The sequence below is a fragment of the Strix aluco genome, chromosome 1 (assembly GCF_031877795.1).
Source record: "Strix aluco isolate bStrAlu1 chromosome 1, bStrAlu1.hap1, whole genome shotgun sequence".
In the NCBI taxonomy this organism is placed as follows: Eukaryota; Metazoa; Chordata; class Aves; order Strigiformes; family Strigidae; genus Strix; species Strix aluco.
The window spans coordinates 47593421-47612766 of record NC_133931.1 but is presented as its reverse complement, the minus strand read 5'-3'; the positions used below and the strand labels follow the sequence as shown (position 1 = coordinate 47612766).

The 19346-nt window shown below is 37.2% G+C and overlaps 1 protein-coding gene across 1 annotated transcript in view; it reads right to left on the bottom strand.

Annotated features, from left to right (window-relative positions):
- The window catches only part of CCDC178 (coiled-coil domain containing 178), a 177961-nt gene that overhangs the window by 13148 nt on the left and 145467 nt on the right, over positions 1 to 19346 (bottom strand). The window contains 1 exon segment of the mRNA XM_074822648.1: positions 7456 to 7590. Within this exon segment, the coding sequence (XP_074678749.1) occupies positions 7456 to 7590 (135 nt within the window).

Genomic DNA, 19346 nt, shown 5'->3' with positions numbered 1-19346 from the left:
ATTTTAAATTATTAAGACATTTCTGTGTGTGCATGTTAGAAAGTATAAGAAAGTGGACAATTAGGGCTATTCTAGTAATACACAAGGATGGATTCAGGTAAGTGGTGCTGAATTCTGAAGAAATGTAACTCTTAGAAATTCTTCTGTTAAAAGAAATTTAAATCTCCTAGATTAGATGTCATCCTTCCATTTTCTCTTAGGTCACAATTTTTAGTACTCAAAATACTGATACATATTTCTACACAAAAAGTATATATTGAAAATATACACCTGCAAACAAACTAAATAATTAATCACCACAACAATCCTGGTCAGGTTAATCTTAAAAATATGAGACTAATGCATTTGTTTGCAAAGACCACCTTCTAGCCTCCTTCATTGACAGGCAACTAGCAGAACTGTTTGTCTTTAACGTTCTACTATACACTAAACCTTTTAGGTGGCAGCCACATTTCTGAACAATTTTACTCATATCACATTTACTTCACGTAGTGAAACTTTCAAGTGAAGCTACAGAAGACTGTTAAGGTCACTATAGGTGTTCCTATGCATGCCAGGAAATGTTCATGTTTATATTACCCTTTGGACATGATGCTTTGAAAAATGAAGAGTTTATGCAAAGCATAAGAAGCTTGGTGCATTAAGGCATAAGTGGCATAAAAACCTAAGTGCAACTGAGTTGTGCCAAATTATATGTACACTTCACCTCAAAAATGGTAAAAGAAATTATGTCAGAATAAAGATATCAGAGTTTTGCCATGTGATACACAAAATCACAGACCATGAAAATGAGGCAAAGAAATCAAGCAGGTTCTAACTTCTTCTATGAATTTATCTTATTTTGAGATTACTTTCCACTCTCTCACTAGAAAGGTCCCTCTCATCATGCAGCAACAAAAGAAATGGCCATGAACATTTTGTGTGTCTATTCCATGACAGCTGTATTTGCCACCTACACCTACATGGCAAGTAAATTCAAAGATTTTGGTGAATGCTTGTCAGGGTCTTCAACTCAATCTAGAAAAATCTAGATAAAAATAATAACTTTAAGAATTTAAATAAAACATGAGATCATATTTGCAGAATTCCAGATGTTATTATCCAAAATTTGTAAGCATTTGAGAGGAAAACCATATATTTTTAGAAACTATATAATGGATGCTGATTTCCATGTTTCTTTAGAACCCAATTAACCAAGTAACAAATTTTTCTACTCAGAAGCATTACCCCCAAGAGCAGAGGCAAAAATAGCTGGTCTCAATTCCCCTTTAACTGTACAAAATAAATATTTTATAAATGAATAATAAAACCAGCAAAATTTAACTTCAACATTTTAGATGGTTACTATGACTAAATGTGACTAAATCAAAAGCTTAGAACTAATTCAAAGGTGTGCAGCCATGTCTTCTTAAGAAAAGTTATCTGTCATCCAACCCCATATGTCTCCAAGACAAGGCAGAAACAGCAAGACTGCTAAAGTGAAATCAGCAGGCAAAAAAGATACAACTGAGTGTAATCAGCATAAATGGTGATAACTCAACCTATAACGGAGAAAAATAAAAGAGAAGGCTTACAGATTTTGAAGAGCATCAGCCCTGAGGGACACCATAACACACCTGTGTTAATAAGTTAAAGAACAAAAGATGTACTTAAATTGACTACCATCTGACAGCTAAGAAGCAAGTTAAGAATGAGTGGTTCTCAGAAAGCAAAAGGGCAAACCCTGCTTGTAATGTGCAGGATTACAGTTGGTCCTGGCCTTAGTGGAACTGCACTGGCTCTTTCCTGTAAGGAGGTAGAACAGGGTGCCATGAAAACCACAGATTTTGTACAGTGCAACATTTCTCTGGTAAGTATCCACTAAGATGCCTGCAGTAGATTCAGCAGTTTCAAAGCCTTAGTAAAGAACAGTCTTTCCTCTGGTGACCTCTGCAAAATTGCTCAAATAAAGACAATACAAAATAGATCAAAACTCTTTTCTAGCGTAAACAGATATAGTCCAGTACAGTGGAACTATTTTAAACTAAAACAGCATTGCCAAAAAGTTTTTAAGGATTTCAGGATAATCAAGTAACTTGAGTAAAACTGCAGAAAATGTGTAAATAATCACAGCATTCTGCAGTCAAAGCGAGAGTCTGTGGGTTGATGCTTCATTCCTTTGTGCCTTATTTAGCAATTTCCACCTAATGAAAACGGGTAAGACTGCTACCAACTAAGAAGTTTCCAAACTCTGAATTCTGATGATTGATTTTTATACTGCTTTGCACTGGTGTGAATGGCTATCAAAGGTGCAGGTTTATTAAAACTTAAGCCAATAATCTTGTATTTATTAGAAAGGTACCTTTGTCATGCCACCACCAGAAAAAGTATATATGAAATGCTTTAAAGTTACAATGAGGGTAGCAATGATGCTATCTTTTTTGTTAGTACTTTGGCCCCCAAAATAATTCTGGCATAACTCTAAATCATCTAAAAGAATGGACCAAACTGAAGACTGTCAGGATTAAAGCACAGGCACTGTCCCAAATAAAGCTACACCTGCCATCATATATCATTTCTCAATTAGATAGCTAATTGAACTTAAGAGCCAAGTTATTGAAACTCCAAAACATTATTGGGAAAACAGAAGTCATTAATATAGCAAATACTTTGCCTGTACACTTTTGGGAGAAAAGGTTTTATATTTTTATAATTTTTTTCTAAATTAAAGAGATTACTTTTATTATTTTCTGCTGGATTAAAAATGTATTTAGTAATTGTAGAAGGACTTTTGAAGACTGAAATCCTCCAGCAAACTATAGAATATGGACTGTGATGACTGTAGTGGTGACATTTTCCCCACATTGCTGTCACATTTCTTCAAACCCCAATGAGATCTCCATGCAGGTTTAATTTGAATAAAAGTTGTAACTGACTTCAGCAATAGTCTTCGTTCCTCTTCTACCACATAGGTCGTCCTTTGACTATTAAGATACATAAGTTTACATGAAGAGTCAGTGCAATCTACAGTGGAGCTCATAGAACTTTGAGTACCTTGATAAAAACAAAGTCTCTTTTCAGAGTCATTAAGCATGTATGTAAACGGCCCAGAAGGAAAGAAGAGCAGAGCAGTGCTCATGCACTTCTAATGCATTTCTAGTGCACTTCATGCACTGCAATTCTAATCTCTCAAATTCTGCCACTGGTTGCAATCAGACTGCAGTAGAGGAATTTTTAAAACTTGAAACAGGTTACAAAGAAGGTAGAACATAAGCTGAAATAGTCTTGCCCAAGATACAGTCCTGCACTTTGCTCTACAAAAAAAAATGAAATAGATGAAGAGCCAAAATTGAAAGTATAAATCATTTCAGTCATTGATCTCTGCTCTAGCAGTTGATTTGACTGCCAAAATATTTATTCTTTGCTATTACTATGGAAGATTCTCTTAGCTCTTTTTTTTAACATCACAACTGAAATGCTCAATTTTAAAATTTCATTATTCTGCCAGAAGTATATTCACAAAACACATGGACACTAAGTAATCAGTTGATCGTTCCTATTTCCAACACAAATATCAAATGTTGAAAAAGCAAAATGGCTATAAGGATCATGATAAAAAATGGGGAGTATATATTTAAAAGTTTGATTGAGATGAAAGCTTAATATAAATTAAAATGGCATTTTATTTTTTAAAAATCTATTAATGTCACCACATACAAACCAGACTACTGACTCTTAGCAAAAAATGGGAAAACTAGGGGTTGACTGTCATAATTCTGCCCTCATGGTTCACACTCATACTGGTGTTTTGGATAATTTTAATATATTTGGATATTGTCTTCAGTCACATAACTATGGTGAGAGTTCAGTAAGCATATATGCATTACTGCTACATACTGAAGAATGTTTTTTGATCTTCTTTCTCAGAATAGAGAGCCAAAAGGAGGTGCATCCAGAAGGCAGCATGTTCTGATTATGATTCCCTGGTAAAGTGCACTGCTACTGGGTAGGGCTGGGCAGACAGAAACGTGTACAGCTGGTGCTATGGCTGCACAGAGAGCCAAGGAGGCAAACGAGGGGCTCTTTGTCTTTGCTACCTTACACATAATTGTGACAAAGCAGATATTCTGGCCCTAGGACATTTAAGAAGGTGATGGCATGTGGCAGTCTATTAGGGCCAGGGGCCAGGCTGCTGCTTCTGGGGGCAGCAGCATCCCCAAAGGGGACAGGTACGTGAGCCTCCGCTCCAGGGGACATGCTGCCTGCGTTACAGTATCCTAAGCACCCCCATTCAGTTTAGCACAATTACCAAAGCCAGTTGGCTCAGCCCAAGGGCACGCTCAGCCCAAGGGCATGCGTTAGCAGTGTGACTGGGAGGGATGCCTGGAATTAAGAGCGAGCTCAGCTCGGTACTTAACTAGCAGGGTGAGGGATCAGCAGTAAATCTCTGGCATTGGGACCAAGTTTGGTGCTGATAAAAATTAGGAATGGTACCCCAAATAGTTCTTTCTGAAATTAATTTGAGAGACCAGACACCAAAGGAGCTTGCCATCATTGTAAATCTCTCCTCTTAATTTAAAATTCTTAGGCAAGCATCTATTTTTTTCAAATTATCATTAACAAAGGCACTTTGCTATTAAGTGAGATCCCTCCTCAAGTTTGGCTTTTTCTGGTGTTTGTTAAAGGTGACGACTAACTCCATCGATATTTGTTACTGCAAACATCCTTCTCATTAATAGCTTTGGCATTGTTACCTTTTTATAGGCACTATTCTTTCTTCTAAAGCACAAAGTTTTACAGGCACTATGGTCTATCTGCACCATTGGAAGTGATTGGAAGGCAAGCCTAGACTTTTAAAAATAGGCTGAATATTGTAGACTAGTAATGATGAAACATTGGACAAATCTGTCTTCCAGTCTGAGGCAGCTCTTGATTTTCACATCATAATTCTCCCAGAACGCTGCTGCTGTGTATAACCAGGGAGTGTTGATAGTTAAAAAGTACCTGGCAAAAAGGCCAAAACCTCCTCCATTATCTACTTTTAAGTCTCTCTTTGGATCTCACCCAGGTCACGGCTTCTGTAAAATATTAGAAAACACTTAGGCAGCCAATGTACTGTATCTACTGCCTCTTCTAATTCACTCTTCCTCTGTGATTCACCTGCTCCTGTTTGCTCTCGTCAAGGTAGCTGCTGGGACGCAAGCTCTCGTCAGCGGGAATCACCGTTTTGCTGCACACTCACACACTGCTCAGTGCAGCAGGTTCTCATCCTCACACTTTAATGGGAGCCGGACTCTAGGAATAACAAATTCAGGGTATTTCTTGCTGAGAGAAAAGGAAGGGACTGGAATGGCTGCCAGCTTTTATTTTGGAAGTGTGTGCTGCTATGCTGAATGTCATCAATATTAGAACTTAATTGACAGAAGGATAGATAGATCTGACAATAACACAGATAAAACAAAGACACTGGTCCATATATAAATAAATCACTGCCAGGACCTCTAAAATACAAAAATATCATGTTGCTGGAAGGAAATATACCCTTGGTAATTGCTCTTAGCTGAACTAGTTTCCATTTTAATTTTATATATTTTCCTTGTTCACCATTTTAATAGTAAGCTATTATCTGTGAAAATGCATAAAAACAGCAAGAATATTAGAATACCAGAAAAGGATCAGTATATCAGAAAAGGTGTCATGAATAATAAAAGCTGATAGGGAACAGAATGTTGTCCAGACTTTGAACAGAAAGTTGTCTTTGGTAGGTCTGAGCTATTCAGATATAAACAGCCCCAAATGTTGCCAGTACTTACATCTAAAAGCTTAGTTTAGGCCTGTCTCTAGTTAGTTGAGTTATTCAGGGTGACAGGATTTACAGACACAGCTTCTCAGCATGAACAGCATGCATGGAAAAATTTATGCTAAGGTGAAGGATTTCTGCAAAACTCATTCATTATAACATGTACTAGTTATTGACATAAGAGTTCAATTGTATATGAGGTTCACAGTACAGCTATTAAAATACTGTGTAACATTAGATTAATGTAAAGATTCCTGTGTGAGGAAACCAATTGCCACCTGTGGCTTCTATGTCAGTCCTATTATTCATGAGCTTTAGGCTGCACATCGATCACCTCTGTTCTTCACTCACTATTGGAGCAGTTGAACACAGGAGAGAACAGAAATCATCCCAGCTATCCCCCTGCAAAAATCAAAAAGGAGCTTTTCCAGTTTTGCAAATGCTAAATGAGAAATTTGAATGAAAGAGTAGTTCCCAGCTTACCTGTTTTCAGTGCAAATTTAGTACATATAACACCCCCGAAATGCCATAAAAGTATTACAAATCATTAATAAAATATAAAATCTGATTATAATTTTTCTTAATTATTTTTTCTTGACTTTCTAATTTTAATATGACTTGTATTTTCTAAAGCTTTAACAGAAGTAAAACATATATAGAAATTTGGAATTTTAAAATAAAAATCCTCTTAGACACTGAAATCAGATCATGATGCAGGTTAATGGAATTCTAGAAGTTATTCAAGTTAGATTTTACTTTAATGCATCAGATATTAAATGTGAAGTGTATTTACATGATATTAAAATGTAATAAAATTGTTTCTGCAATCATACAACAAAGCCTGACTGTTAAAAATTAGAAAACAAGGTTTGTAAGAATATACTGCAATAAAGCTGCATCAGCAACATAACTTCTTTTGCAAGGAGTAAATCTGAAGAAATTTTTCACTTAAGTCTTTTAAAAACCCTTCACAAATGCCATCTGGTTATGGCCATTAACTATGGGAAGAGATGGAAAGGAGTGGCTTTACAGAAATATGAATAAGATACCATAGCACAAGACAAAAAGAACAAGAACATTCAAACTATACTGTATAGTAGTTACTTTCCCTAGTAAATATATATATCTGGGGAACAAGTGATAAAATGAAAACCCATATATTATTGGAAAACATTTTTAAATCTCATAACCCCCCAGTGTTGCTTTTTTACAAACAAGGGAAAGTCATCATATAACTGAGTTAGGAAGGTGTAATATTTCTTAAAAATAGTCTCCCGCTAAAGAAATTAAATACGAATACAGTGAAAATGACAATATTGTTTACCACGGAAATAATATTTGCACAAAACAGGACACAATAACATCTTCTAAAACAATGGAGCAGCAATACTAATGCCGCTCTATGTTTCAAATATTTATATCCAATGTATTTATAATAATCTTTTCAAAGGTTTGTGAGAAATAAATCTAATCTCACCCTTTTTTTCAAACTACGCATGGTATGGTATATGTGCTAACTTACTGAATTCATCCTTCATGCAATTCCAGTTTATTAAAGAGGTTAAAAATTTATAAAACTCTGATGGGATATGGTTTTAATGCTTCATCACACTACCCATCATTTGCTTTTCAATCTAGATCAGAATGATCTTTCCGACTTCCCTGCAATCACCTACCTGCACAGCTAATATTTTCTGAGCGTTCTCCTGAGAGGCTGCCTGGATCCTCGCCAGCCCAGCCTGGATGGAGAGGCCGTGCTGCCGCCACTGCGCCGCCAGCACCCCGTACCGCCGCCTCTGCAGCGCCCGCAGCTGGGATGGCCACGGCCACGGCCACGGCCACGCCAATGACCACGCCAACGGGAACAGGAATGGGGGGGTCAGGGCAGGGGGAGAGGCAAGAAGGGAGGAGCGGGGGGAGGAAGAGGAAAAAAAAAAAGGAAAAAAAAATTAAATTCCAAGTCAGAGTAGGAGAGGAAATTAATGGCAGCGTTCAAGAAGAATGATGGAGGGAAATATAGAAAGCAGTCAATAGCCCATTCTGCGCTGTACGGACCTGACAGGAATTTCACAGTCTCTTGATTTTTCAGCCCACTCATGTGCATTCATCAGAAACCAGTCACATCTGGCTGCCAGGATGGGGGGTTAATTTTCTCTAAATGCCTCAGCAGTTTTGTTCTAGCTGAGGCAAACTCTGTGACTGCAAAGCTGATGAGTAAAATATTTCTACTTCACCCAGTTTAACTCAAAACCGATAGCCTCAGGACATATTGAACCTTTCTTAAAAAAATAATCTTTTGAAGCTTTTTGAATGGCACATCAGGTCAGGCCAAAGTTTAAAATGCAAGTTTAAGACTTTGATGGACACAAGGGCTTTTTTTTTTTCCCTGGGTAAAGCTTATCATAGCTTGGCAATGTGTGCTTTAGTGCATGACAAAACTAAAGAGAATTAACTTAGCCATCAACTGCTCAGGGAGAACAATAACAGGAAAGAAATTTCCAGATAGAAGTTCCTATTAATCTACCCAGCTATAACCACATGACATGAAAGCATCTAACACCACTAAATTGCACTGAATGTGGTGGATGAGAGTGACACTACTTAAAAAAAGGATTTTATATAGACATATAGAAAAGATAACACTTATCCTAGGAACCACATTCAGTGCAAAGAATCCTAACTGAAACTACTCAAAGTGGGAGTGCTTACCTGATAGGCTTTTGCTATTTGTTAACAGTAATTACTGTTACAATCTGTAGCTGACTAGTATCAGTTTTTCCTTAATCTGTAAGTATTTGGAACTCATAATCATGGTGTGGCAGTTCTCAGTCTAGAAGAAAAATGTTTTGAGATCTGAAAATCTACCAACACTGAATGTTTTTGAAAATGACTGTGGGCTTTGGTAAGTTCTGCAAACATTGCTGCATACTCTAGACTAGTCACAATTTAGAAAATGGAAATTTAAACCACTTTAATTATTGCTTAGTGGAAATACATGGTTTTGTGTTTCATCAAGTTAATTATTTCAATAAATTCCATAGCTATTGTTAGCATGAGGCCTTCAAGAGTATGCCTGTCAACCAGATTAACACAATGGATTGTACCATTCCTTTGGAAATATTACATTTCATTAAGGTCAATGCCACAGGTCAATAATTGGATCAGTTATAAAGAAGCTTTTACATGATAAGATATGACTGCTCTTTAGGAGCAAGCGCAGTGTACCAGGTGGAAAATACACTTTTTCAAAAGAATGTAGATTATAGTAATATCAAGTGAGCTATTACAGCCTAGAGAGTAATTAATGCACATTTTCAAAATTAATGGCCTGATTTTCAGAGATACTGAGTTTCCGCAAGTCCCATTAGATTCTATGGAATCTGTGAGTACTCTGCATCTTTGTAAATGAGGCTGTAAAGTAGTAAAACAGATCTTTGTACATAATTTTTTTGAGTCCTACCAGTGTATGTTAAAAATAACATGAGGGAATGTAGATGAACTGAATGGGAAAATATAAAAATATCAATCTGAATCACAGACAAAACCTGAAACCAAATATGAATGTTTTCCAATTTGAAGAACCTTTTCTAAGTACCACTGTTCCTTTCCTCCTATTTTAGTATTTTTTTTTCCTGAAATCTAGCTCTTTCTGCGGGTCTGCTGTTAATTCAACTATTTTCAAATTTCATGTTGTATACCATTCTGGAGTCTGAAAAAGAATGTAGGTGAGAGAGGAGCAAACAAAACAACTTATAACATTTTTATAAAACGTTCTACTTCAGCCCTAGAAAAACAAAATAAGTAGAAAATTATTGTTGGATTATCAAAATTATCATTTTTGTAAAAAGGTAAAATAATTGCAAGATACATTGTCATGAGGAGGAAAATGGTGGTTGGGAGAGCACTTGAAAGGATTCGCCAGTGAATGGTGAAAGGGATTTCAACAGCTATCCAGTTTTTTGTCTTGAGAGAATCAAAAGACATTCAAAAATTTTGATGTTTGGCTATTTCAAAATTACTATAATATTTACTGAGGAACTGACAGTTTATTATGGCTGATGTCCAATACGACCTTCACTAATGTTTCTCATTTCAAAGAACTGAATAAACACTTGCAAATTACAAGTCCGTGACGGTTGTTGTTACTATTGTGAGTATCCCTGTATCTAATACATCTCATATTTTGAATACATTTTATTGTGCTCAGCATAATGGAGCCTAAACCCAATATTTGTTAGTTTTACAATATTAATTGCAACATAAATAAAATTTATGCACACAATCAGAAATACGTATCGATGAGAACTTAACAGCTTGATCAAATAATGTTACCTGCAAGCTTAGAATAAACTGTTAGACCCACTAACCTAGGAGGAGCCATGCAAGCTCCTGAGCTGACTGCAAACCTTTTGCTGAGGGAACAATTTGAAACTGAAAAATCCTGAGTAACCTAGCTAAAGAGCACTTATAGCCCAAAAGCAGCCTGTAGATTTCACAGGTTTTGCCATGATCTCTCCATCCCTTCAGGCACCAATACTTTTCCCTTCGATCCTCTCCTTGATCATATAATAGACATATAGTTATTAGCTTTTCCTTGTCTTTTAAATTTTGATCACATGTAGACACTTAGGAAGGCATGGCATGCATGAGTTGCATACATGACATTATTGCTAACTCCTTCATTTTCCATTGTTTTTTTTTCACTATTTAAGAAACATGCTGTTTTCTAAGTATTCTCCACATCGACCCAAATGTTGACAGAGAAGACAACAGCATCTCCAGTGATCAAGGTGTAGAAATATGTAGAGTAGCCGTTGTATGAAATTCACTTTATTTCTGACATTTACTTTGCTGTAGGAGCAGGACTGAAGGAAAAAGGAAACAAAAAGACAAGCTAGCTCCAGATTTTGGGGATGCAAGTGGAGAGTAAGCACCAGGATCCTTGTTTCTGTCATTTTTGTACTTGCCATGACTGCAGCTGATCAGGTCAGTTGTTAGTCCCCACAAAACAACCTTCCATTAAAGGCCCTGTAGGTGTTTCTGCAGCACCAAACCAAAATTCATCCTGCAAGGAGGAGCAATAGCTTTTAAAGAGGTGTGGGGTTGGGTTTTTTTTTTCTGTGAGGGGACAATTTTTGTGGCAAGTGACTTCTCACAGTCCTCATCCTACAAAGGAGGAGATGATGAGCTGATGGCTTTGCTGGAGAGGCACCTCTGTGAGCTGCTGGGGAGAACGAATGATGCTGTCAAGGAGTTGCCCTTGCCATGCTGCTACTTCGGGGCTTCGCTGTTATTTCACTTGTGTTGTGGCTCCCCTTTGTGCTTCACAGCAGAGGGAAGCATATGGCTCTATATTTGTTTAATTCCTTGTTTATATATGGTAGTAATATCATCAATAATATCAGTGTAAATTTGGGAAAAGGATGTGTGAACTAGCTGCCCTTGCTATGTTACTAGAGAGGAAGTTTTTGATTTGGGGTAACTTATTCTGTTCTCACCTTCAAGTTTTTTGTTATGATATATCAAGATACTTCATTAAATTCATGCCTGTTTTGCAGTAATATGATTGAAATTAAGCTAATATTTTAATCTGTAATTTCTTTTGAGGGATCAAACCAGGATAAAAAGCATATGATACTGTTTGAAGCTGAGGCCTATCCAGGCCTAATTCATTATTCCAGTGGTATTGTTTCTAGGTCCTTATAAATTAATGCTATCACAAAATTTGGATTCTCTATACAGTGAACAAAAGGTAAATTGAAAGAAAATCCCACACAGAGAGAAGGAACCGTATCTTATTTAGACTAGAATGCTTTTTACTTTTGTTGCCTGGCAGTTCACAGGAACCCAAAATTTTCACAGGCTTATCTTTTATTACACATAGGACTAGACCATGCAGACTGCAGACATATTTGACAATGGACCCAAAACTAGGGGTGTTTACTTAATTAAACATCAAATGGTATGTCACCCCATTAAGAATTCAAAGTGAACAGCATGTGGAACTCAGTTATGATGTTTTTTTGTCGGTCAATAACATACTACTTTGACTGCTTCAATTACCAGTTCTGGCCTGTGTCTACATGCTAGCATTGTATTGGGTTATGATTACAAAGCTAATTCTCCCCTCTGCTGTTTCCAATTACTGAGATTCAAGTGATCTCAATATAACTGTTCCTGGTTTACACCTGAGAACACAAAGAGAGGATCAGACCCTCTGAATAAAATTCCATTTTATTTTCCAAAATTATAATTATTCATAAGAAAAATGTGTTCTGCATTTAGAATGTATACTTACTTCTAAGGTGTCTGATCCAGTAAAAGTGCAAGGTTCTGGATCACATAAAAGGTAGTAGATATTATTATAGGCAGAACTAATATACTGCTTGTCTCAGAAAAAGATTCTCTTTAAATTTTGCCAAACTTTAAACATTTAATCTCAAAATGTGCATGGCAGGTGTTTGCCTCAGGCTGAATTTGTTTGGATAACCCAAGCAGTTTGGGGTTTTTTTATGAGGTATTTTGGGCAAAATACATTATTCTGCTCCTATTACAAAATTGTTCTGATGTTTCCTCTACTAAATGCAGTGTGCAAGGGGGACTCACATTTCAAAGGGGACAGCATTTTTGTATGTGATGTGACTTCTTCATAAAAATCATCTGGTGAAAACTGTAAGTCTTTGGAAAACTATTGACTGCAAGATAGTCACTAGTATTTTTTTCTATTTTTATCAACCAAAATTTTTAAAAACATTGTCCTCTGTAAACATTCTTGAGCCTCTCACTGATCCTACAGTTGACCAGATTGTTCACGTATCAGCCTTGCTGAGCAAGTAAGAATGCTTATCTCTGTATAACTCTACTCTGCACATAAACCATCTTCACAAAGCCATTTGTCATACTGTAGATCAGTAATACAGCACTGGAACTTGATTTTCTCTATAATGTCTGTTATTTCAGTCCAGGATGAGATTCGTCACTGACAATGTGACTATCTGTGTAGCAGCGTAAGTACCTATCTATTGGTGCTTAGCAAACCCAGGGAAAAAAAAGACTTTGTGAAAATTGGAAGGTATATTTGGATCAAAATGTGAAGTCTGTGTTAAGGATGACAATTTGGAATTAAGAAACCCAACTGTTAATCAAAACTGGTGCAATTCTGTCATAGTCTAATCTAGGCTTTACACAGCTATGTTAGGATACAGTAACATCAAACAAGGAGATCCAAACCTAGACCATAAAAATGTAATATTAATTGCCAGTGCAATAATATTTTATCAGAAAAACCTGATTTTGTGAGTTTTCCTTCAAGTACCAAATACAATTTCTTTTTGCTTTCCTGAAGTTTCCTTCAGAAACAGCCTGAAAAGTAGGAAGTAAACTCAGCCACATGGCTCAAGGAATGGAAATTTCTCTGATTACAAATATGTAGAGACATAGGTACTCTGAACAAAGGTTGATTCCAGACTGAAAACAATCTAAGGAAATACAAATTGAGACATTTAAAAGAACTAGCAGCTGAAGACGATGTTGCAGCTACAGTAGGTAGTTACAGCTATGACTAAACCCATTTGTGAGTATTAAAATGAGGAAGAGATGGACTAAGCAGCAGGAAGAATGGAAAAATATGCTTAGCTGAGGCAGATGAGAGAAACAGATGGGCAGAGCATTCCCAAGAAGTCTCACTAGACTCAGCCCACCATCAATACCATATTTTGATGAAATATTATGAACCTAAACCTTATAACATTAACAATAACCAATTGAGATGTCAGCAATACACAGAGCAATCCAGAAGCTAAAAAATGTCAAGGCAGACAGCAATGATCATATCACAGAGAAATGGAGTACTAGATCCCACCATTTAAACAAAACTCATAGACTTATTCAGAGAAAAAAGACCTCTCCCTTCCCTCCCGCAAGAGAAATAGTTTGCAATGTAATATCAGAAAGATATTACATACAAGATGAAGTTGAGCAGAAATCTTAGTAAACAATAGGCTGGATTCAGTTCAGATGAACATGAATAAGCTAGAGATAGTCACAGTAAGGACCATCATAAAACAATACATCATCAGTTCTCAAAAAGACTTGGAAAGCTTATGAACACCTGAGATAGTATACTGAGCATGCATCAGGTTCACACTGTGAAGAACGCAGAGAACGACAGAAGACAAAGTACACTGTAATGATCAAGGCTCCTAAATGTAACCCTGCTGAAATGTATATTTTCATATCTCTGCCACACTGTACCCCTGGCACATTAACCAAATCATGTAAACTCAGCTTTTCAGAGATAACTAGGAATTTTGTGCTCTCTTTTTGGGGGGCATCCAATTTAAGTCTCTAATTTCTAGAGCTGATTAGCAGTGACAGGTTCAACTGAAGACAGTGGGGAGACTTGAAATTATAGTGTGCCATGAAGAGGGGTATATTTCTGACATTACTGTACCCAGGGCTAGATCTGCAAAGGCTTTAGCCATCTGCTTGCTATGTTAGGCAGCTAAACCCATAGTTATTCTATGGTGTTTACAGTACAGGAAACTAATATTATTTCACTCAATTCTTTTACTAAAACATGACTCTGTTTTACATTCAGCAAACATAACCACTCTTGACTGACACTGATATAACTGGTACCTGACCTGCTGGTACCTGACCTTCTAGATTCAACATAACATTATTTTGTAATTCTGCAGTAGTTCCTCTTGAGACATCAGTTTATTACAAAATGTAGAAACCAAAGTGAAACTAACAGAAGTATTAACTACTAGTCACTGCTATCAGTAGTAACCTACTATGATTTTCAGACCTAAACAAATTACCATTACATGTTGAACAGAGACTAATATGTCACTTTTAAATCTACACATTCTCTATTTTCAAATGATGCTAATCTTATATCAGAGGATCCAATGTGTGTGTCATATTAATTCAACAGTGCACTGTGAATGCTAAATTCTATGTAAATGACATAAGCCTTATCAGTTCCATTCATTGTTACAACTCAAACAACGGCAATTACAACAACTCTACAGATTCTGGCGCTGTAAGAATGGCAGATTTATTAGCAAAATCCAGTTAATATTTATCTTTTTATACTATTCAACTACCAAGTTACACCTGTACAATATACAAAGCTCCTAGGTAATGAAATATTTCTTTATTGTCAAATCTGCTCCACAGACTGCTGGTAAAGATTACATAGCTCATTTAAATAAAGCTCTTTTGTCAACAGACTGGATATACTTTAAAAATGAGTAAAAGCCTCATGAAAAAAACAAATCTCAGCTGATGTGCAAGTATACATGAAAAGATGCACTTGTTTTTTTGACCTTATTCCAGTTTTTAATGCTTTGGTAAGCAGATTAGCAACGTTAAATTTTAAAAAAGGAAAACTGTATTTCAAGATCCACTGGAAAACAAACGAAGAAAAGCCTGAAAAATTAGAGTACAATCTTCTACTAAAAATATCAGTGAATACAGTCAAAAACATCAGTTAATGGAGAAAGAAAAAAATGAAAGACTGTTATTACGATTTTTAACTGCTGTCAGGAAAAAAATAAGGAAAAGAGACAATAGAGTAAAATCAGGATATCTTTCTGCTTATTGTGGCTACTTACTGTAATACCAATCTGAAAGTGTGCTTTCTGTATTAGGTTCCTGAAAATATAGCCTAGAGTTTGATATTCAGTAGATATAGAATATGTGTGATGTTATTCTTTGCTCAAAATTTTTATACTTGACAATTTCTACTACTATACAAGGGATATATATCTGTACTTATCCAGATGGCGCTCTCTGTATCATTTAGTAACACTGATAATCAAATACTGCTATTTCATCCCCAGGAGCCTGAAGCAAGGAATGGAAACATCTTGAAAAGGTGCAGATAATTGCACTTACCTCAAACCAAAGGTTTACATTTTCTAAATTTTTTTTGCCTCCAAAGCTCTCATCTACAGAAGCCTACAACTTTTCCCAACTTGTTTTTTGTTTTTCCTATTTGTACAAGGCCATTAGAGGAACATGTCAGACAGCGCAAGCTGACGTCAAAACCCTGCAAGTAAACAAGATTGCTCCAAAGAAATTCCTGACCTTGCCATTAATTTCTCCTGTTAAAGCATCTATAATCTCTAATCATTCCTTTTACAGATTCTACTGCTTACTCTGAAGAGAAAAAATTGCACAATAGAATACCATATCTCATCCTCTGTCCCCTCCTAAAGGATTTCTGGAGTATAATTGCTAGCACATTTTTCAAAAAGTAAAATCTTTTGGCATTTAGTGTTGTTGAGAAATTTTTTTCATGAGTTTGTAATCTTAAAAATAAAACTAATAAACTAACATTAATATGAATATATTACACTACTTTCCCAAACAATTTATTAGCGAAGTCTAAGCCTTATATTTGTGAAGAGTGAATTCATGTCTTCTTTGCTACCTTTGAAATACGCTAAGATTAATCACCAAAATGTACTTCAGTTGTAGATCTATCAGAATACAGAGACAGCACCCTGCCTGTCATGACTAAGGAACATCAAACATTATGATGATAAACATTTATATTAAGCTGTTGCTTCTAATTCATATAAAGTATCTGCTGATTATTGCAGAACAGTAAAATGAAATTCAAAAAAAGACTTTTTTTTTTTCCTCCTAGATGACATATACATTTATCAGTTATCCCCTATAACTTCATGAGACTTCAAGGATCATAAATCAAGACCATCTTGCTCTCTGGCCAGAAACCAGCCTGTTGTGACCAGACATTACTGCCATTTCCTTTGTGTTTCTAGGCCTTTGGCACCTGGCAGTGATCTCACCAGAGCTGTTAGTCACCAGCCTATTCCTAGGCTTTGTGCAGCGTGACCGTGCATCGCAATAGCCCAGGTCATACAACGGGCACCTCTGCAATTGCACATGCTCCTGGATGCCTGGCTGAATCCCCACCAGAATCCCTTTAGCCGTGACAGAAACTTGACTTTCAGTTAACCATTTCAGGAATGACATGGCCTTCAGCTGAACAAAGCCAGGCTTTGCACAAGAATCTCCCACATTGTTTTGCACAATACACCACCCGTCCAGTAAAAGCAGCCCAGAGGCTGGATATTCTGCAGGGCCAACTTGAGCATGGAGAGGTAAGTGTGCTTCCTGGAAGGCAATGAATCAATCAGAAGAACAGCTGGCCAATTAAGATGTGCATAACTTCTTGCCAGATGTTACCTCTGTGCTGATGGCTGACTGCATCTTAGAGATGCACATTGTTTTTCAACCCCTGGGGCTACTTTCATATCGTTAAATAAACAGAGCTAGGAACCATTCTATGGCAGTAAGGCTAAGTGGCACAGGCTAAGTGGCACAGGCTGTCTTTGTCCACACTATGTAGTTCACTACCATTTCTCAGGCTTGTGTGATCACCTCACTGCCCTATGACACAAATAGTATTTTAGGGGGAGGAGGGGTTAATGGCAGAATGACTGAATTAATGTGAAGACTGTGTTTCAGCCTACAAAGATGGAACAGAGAGTAGACACTGCATACCCTTCAGTATGGCAAAGCCTCTTGGGATAGTGATGGAATACTGCATTGTGTTGAGGGAACTCAAGCTGGTGCTGTCCCATCCACATTCCCTGCTTGAAGCAGTCGCTGGTGCATATTATTCCTTGACTTGTGTTAGACCTTCTCTTGGAAAGTGCTATCTAGCACAAGTCAAAACAGCACGGAGGACTATGGAGCAGGCCAAGCTAGTTCCCTAACCCTCTTTTATTTTGCAGATTGGATGTCACCTTCATAGCCAACATTACCCTGAATTTCCTGTTGAAAGTGTCTTGGAAAGAGCTAGATGCACACATGCTCTTCATAAACAATAAGAACTGAATTCATAAATAACAGGAATTCATGGGCAGGATGGGACTAGGAAGGGAATGTGAAGGTTGGAGGGGGGCCCACTTCAGTGGTATGGCACCCAAGATGGCTAGTAACAATATACTATGCTGGTAACCAGCACTAAGTCAACTGCAATAGTCTAGGTTCCAACCGTGCCTTTTTATAGCCAAGGAGAGACTAATTTGTGCACTCATAGATTTCATTATTTTGTCTTTGTTTAGTCATTTTGTTGCTCAAAATGTTCTTTAACAATTCTCCATGCTTTTACTTCTAAACTTTAACTCCAGGTGAATTCTGTTTCTGTGTGCGCATCATATTTCCCTCACTTCTCCTCAACAGCATCCAGAGGCTGGCAGCCATCAATTAGATTGTAATGCTATTGTAAATTATTATATTTCATAATGATAAAGCAGAAGTTTATGTAGCAATAAGATAAGGTCTCTGGTATAGTCCCTGATAAAAACTTCAAGCACAGGATCATATTCTGCTTGTCACTTAAAAATTTAATGCAAAAGCTAAATAACTTTTCATTTCCTCATACACTAGGAAGTTTGCAGCCACTTCATCCATTCCTAATGGAAAAAAAAAAGAAAAATTACTTGTGGGCATTCCTGTTTCCTGGAAGTAGCAATTGTAAGATTCACCTACTTAATTTTCACCTGCAGGCTATGAGTGCTACTTGGCATTCCCCAGGTCTCCTCATCCCCATAGAAGCACAACACATTTTCCTCCTTGTCTGCATGCAGCAGTTTGCAGCACAATGAAATTAAGATCCCACATACAGCTGATGTGTATGTGACTCTTGTCCTGCTGCTGAATGACGAAATAGATGGGATGTGCACCCACAAACCAGAGCTGGGTGTGCCCTTGTTCCAGAGCACAGACAAAGCCTGAAACAACCACAGCTGAATCTTGTATTTCACACCTTGCTTTCAGGAAAATGGGAAGAGCCAAACAGTGAATAGGGAAGACAGTCAAATAGGACAATCATATTTCCATTTATGAAATCATATTTCAATTTAGGAAATAATTTTCAATTTATGAGAAAAGCAAAACCCCAAAACCAACATGCTAGGGAAATTATCAGCAACTAAAGTAAAATTCACTGAACAACTGTAGTGGTCCTAGGATTTGTCATTTTTACATTGCATCAAGCAATCTGGAAGTCCTAGGCTCTAGCCCAGACAGATCCATGCCTCATCCCTTAGCACCACAACAGGGAGCCTATTAACACTGACAAGGCTGACTGCCCTGAAATTGCAAGCTTTTAAAATATGGGCATTCTTGGCCCTAACGGCACAAGGCCTCAGGACCTCTGCCCCAGATTTTGGGGAAGACCTCAGGACCTCCAGGTGTCAAGTGTCTGGCTCTTGTGTAAGCCACCAGAGTCCCCACTGCAGAACTGGGACCACAGTTTCTATTAGGGGGGGCCACACAGGCGCAGTCAGGCCCCAGGCAGTGTGTCGGGAGGGACAGTACTGGAGTCACAGACCTCAGCCTAGCAAGGGGAATTCGGCATCTCTCTCAAATTCTGAGCAGAGTTGTGCTGAAAACTTAGTTTCTGTTAATGTTACATTAACTGGACTCAAGATGTTAAGTAAATTGTCACCTCATTTTTTCTTTCATTAATGTTGCTGGCAGATTTTCATTTACTTGTTACTATCAGTTAGGTGTGTTT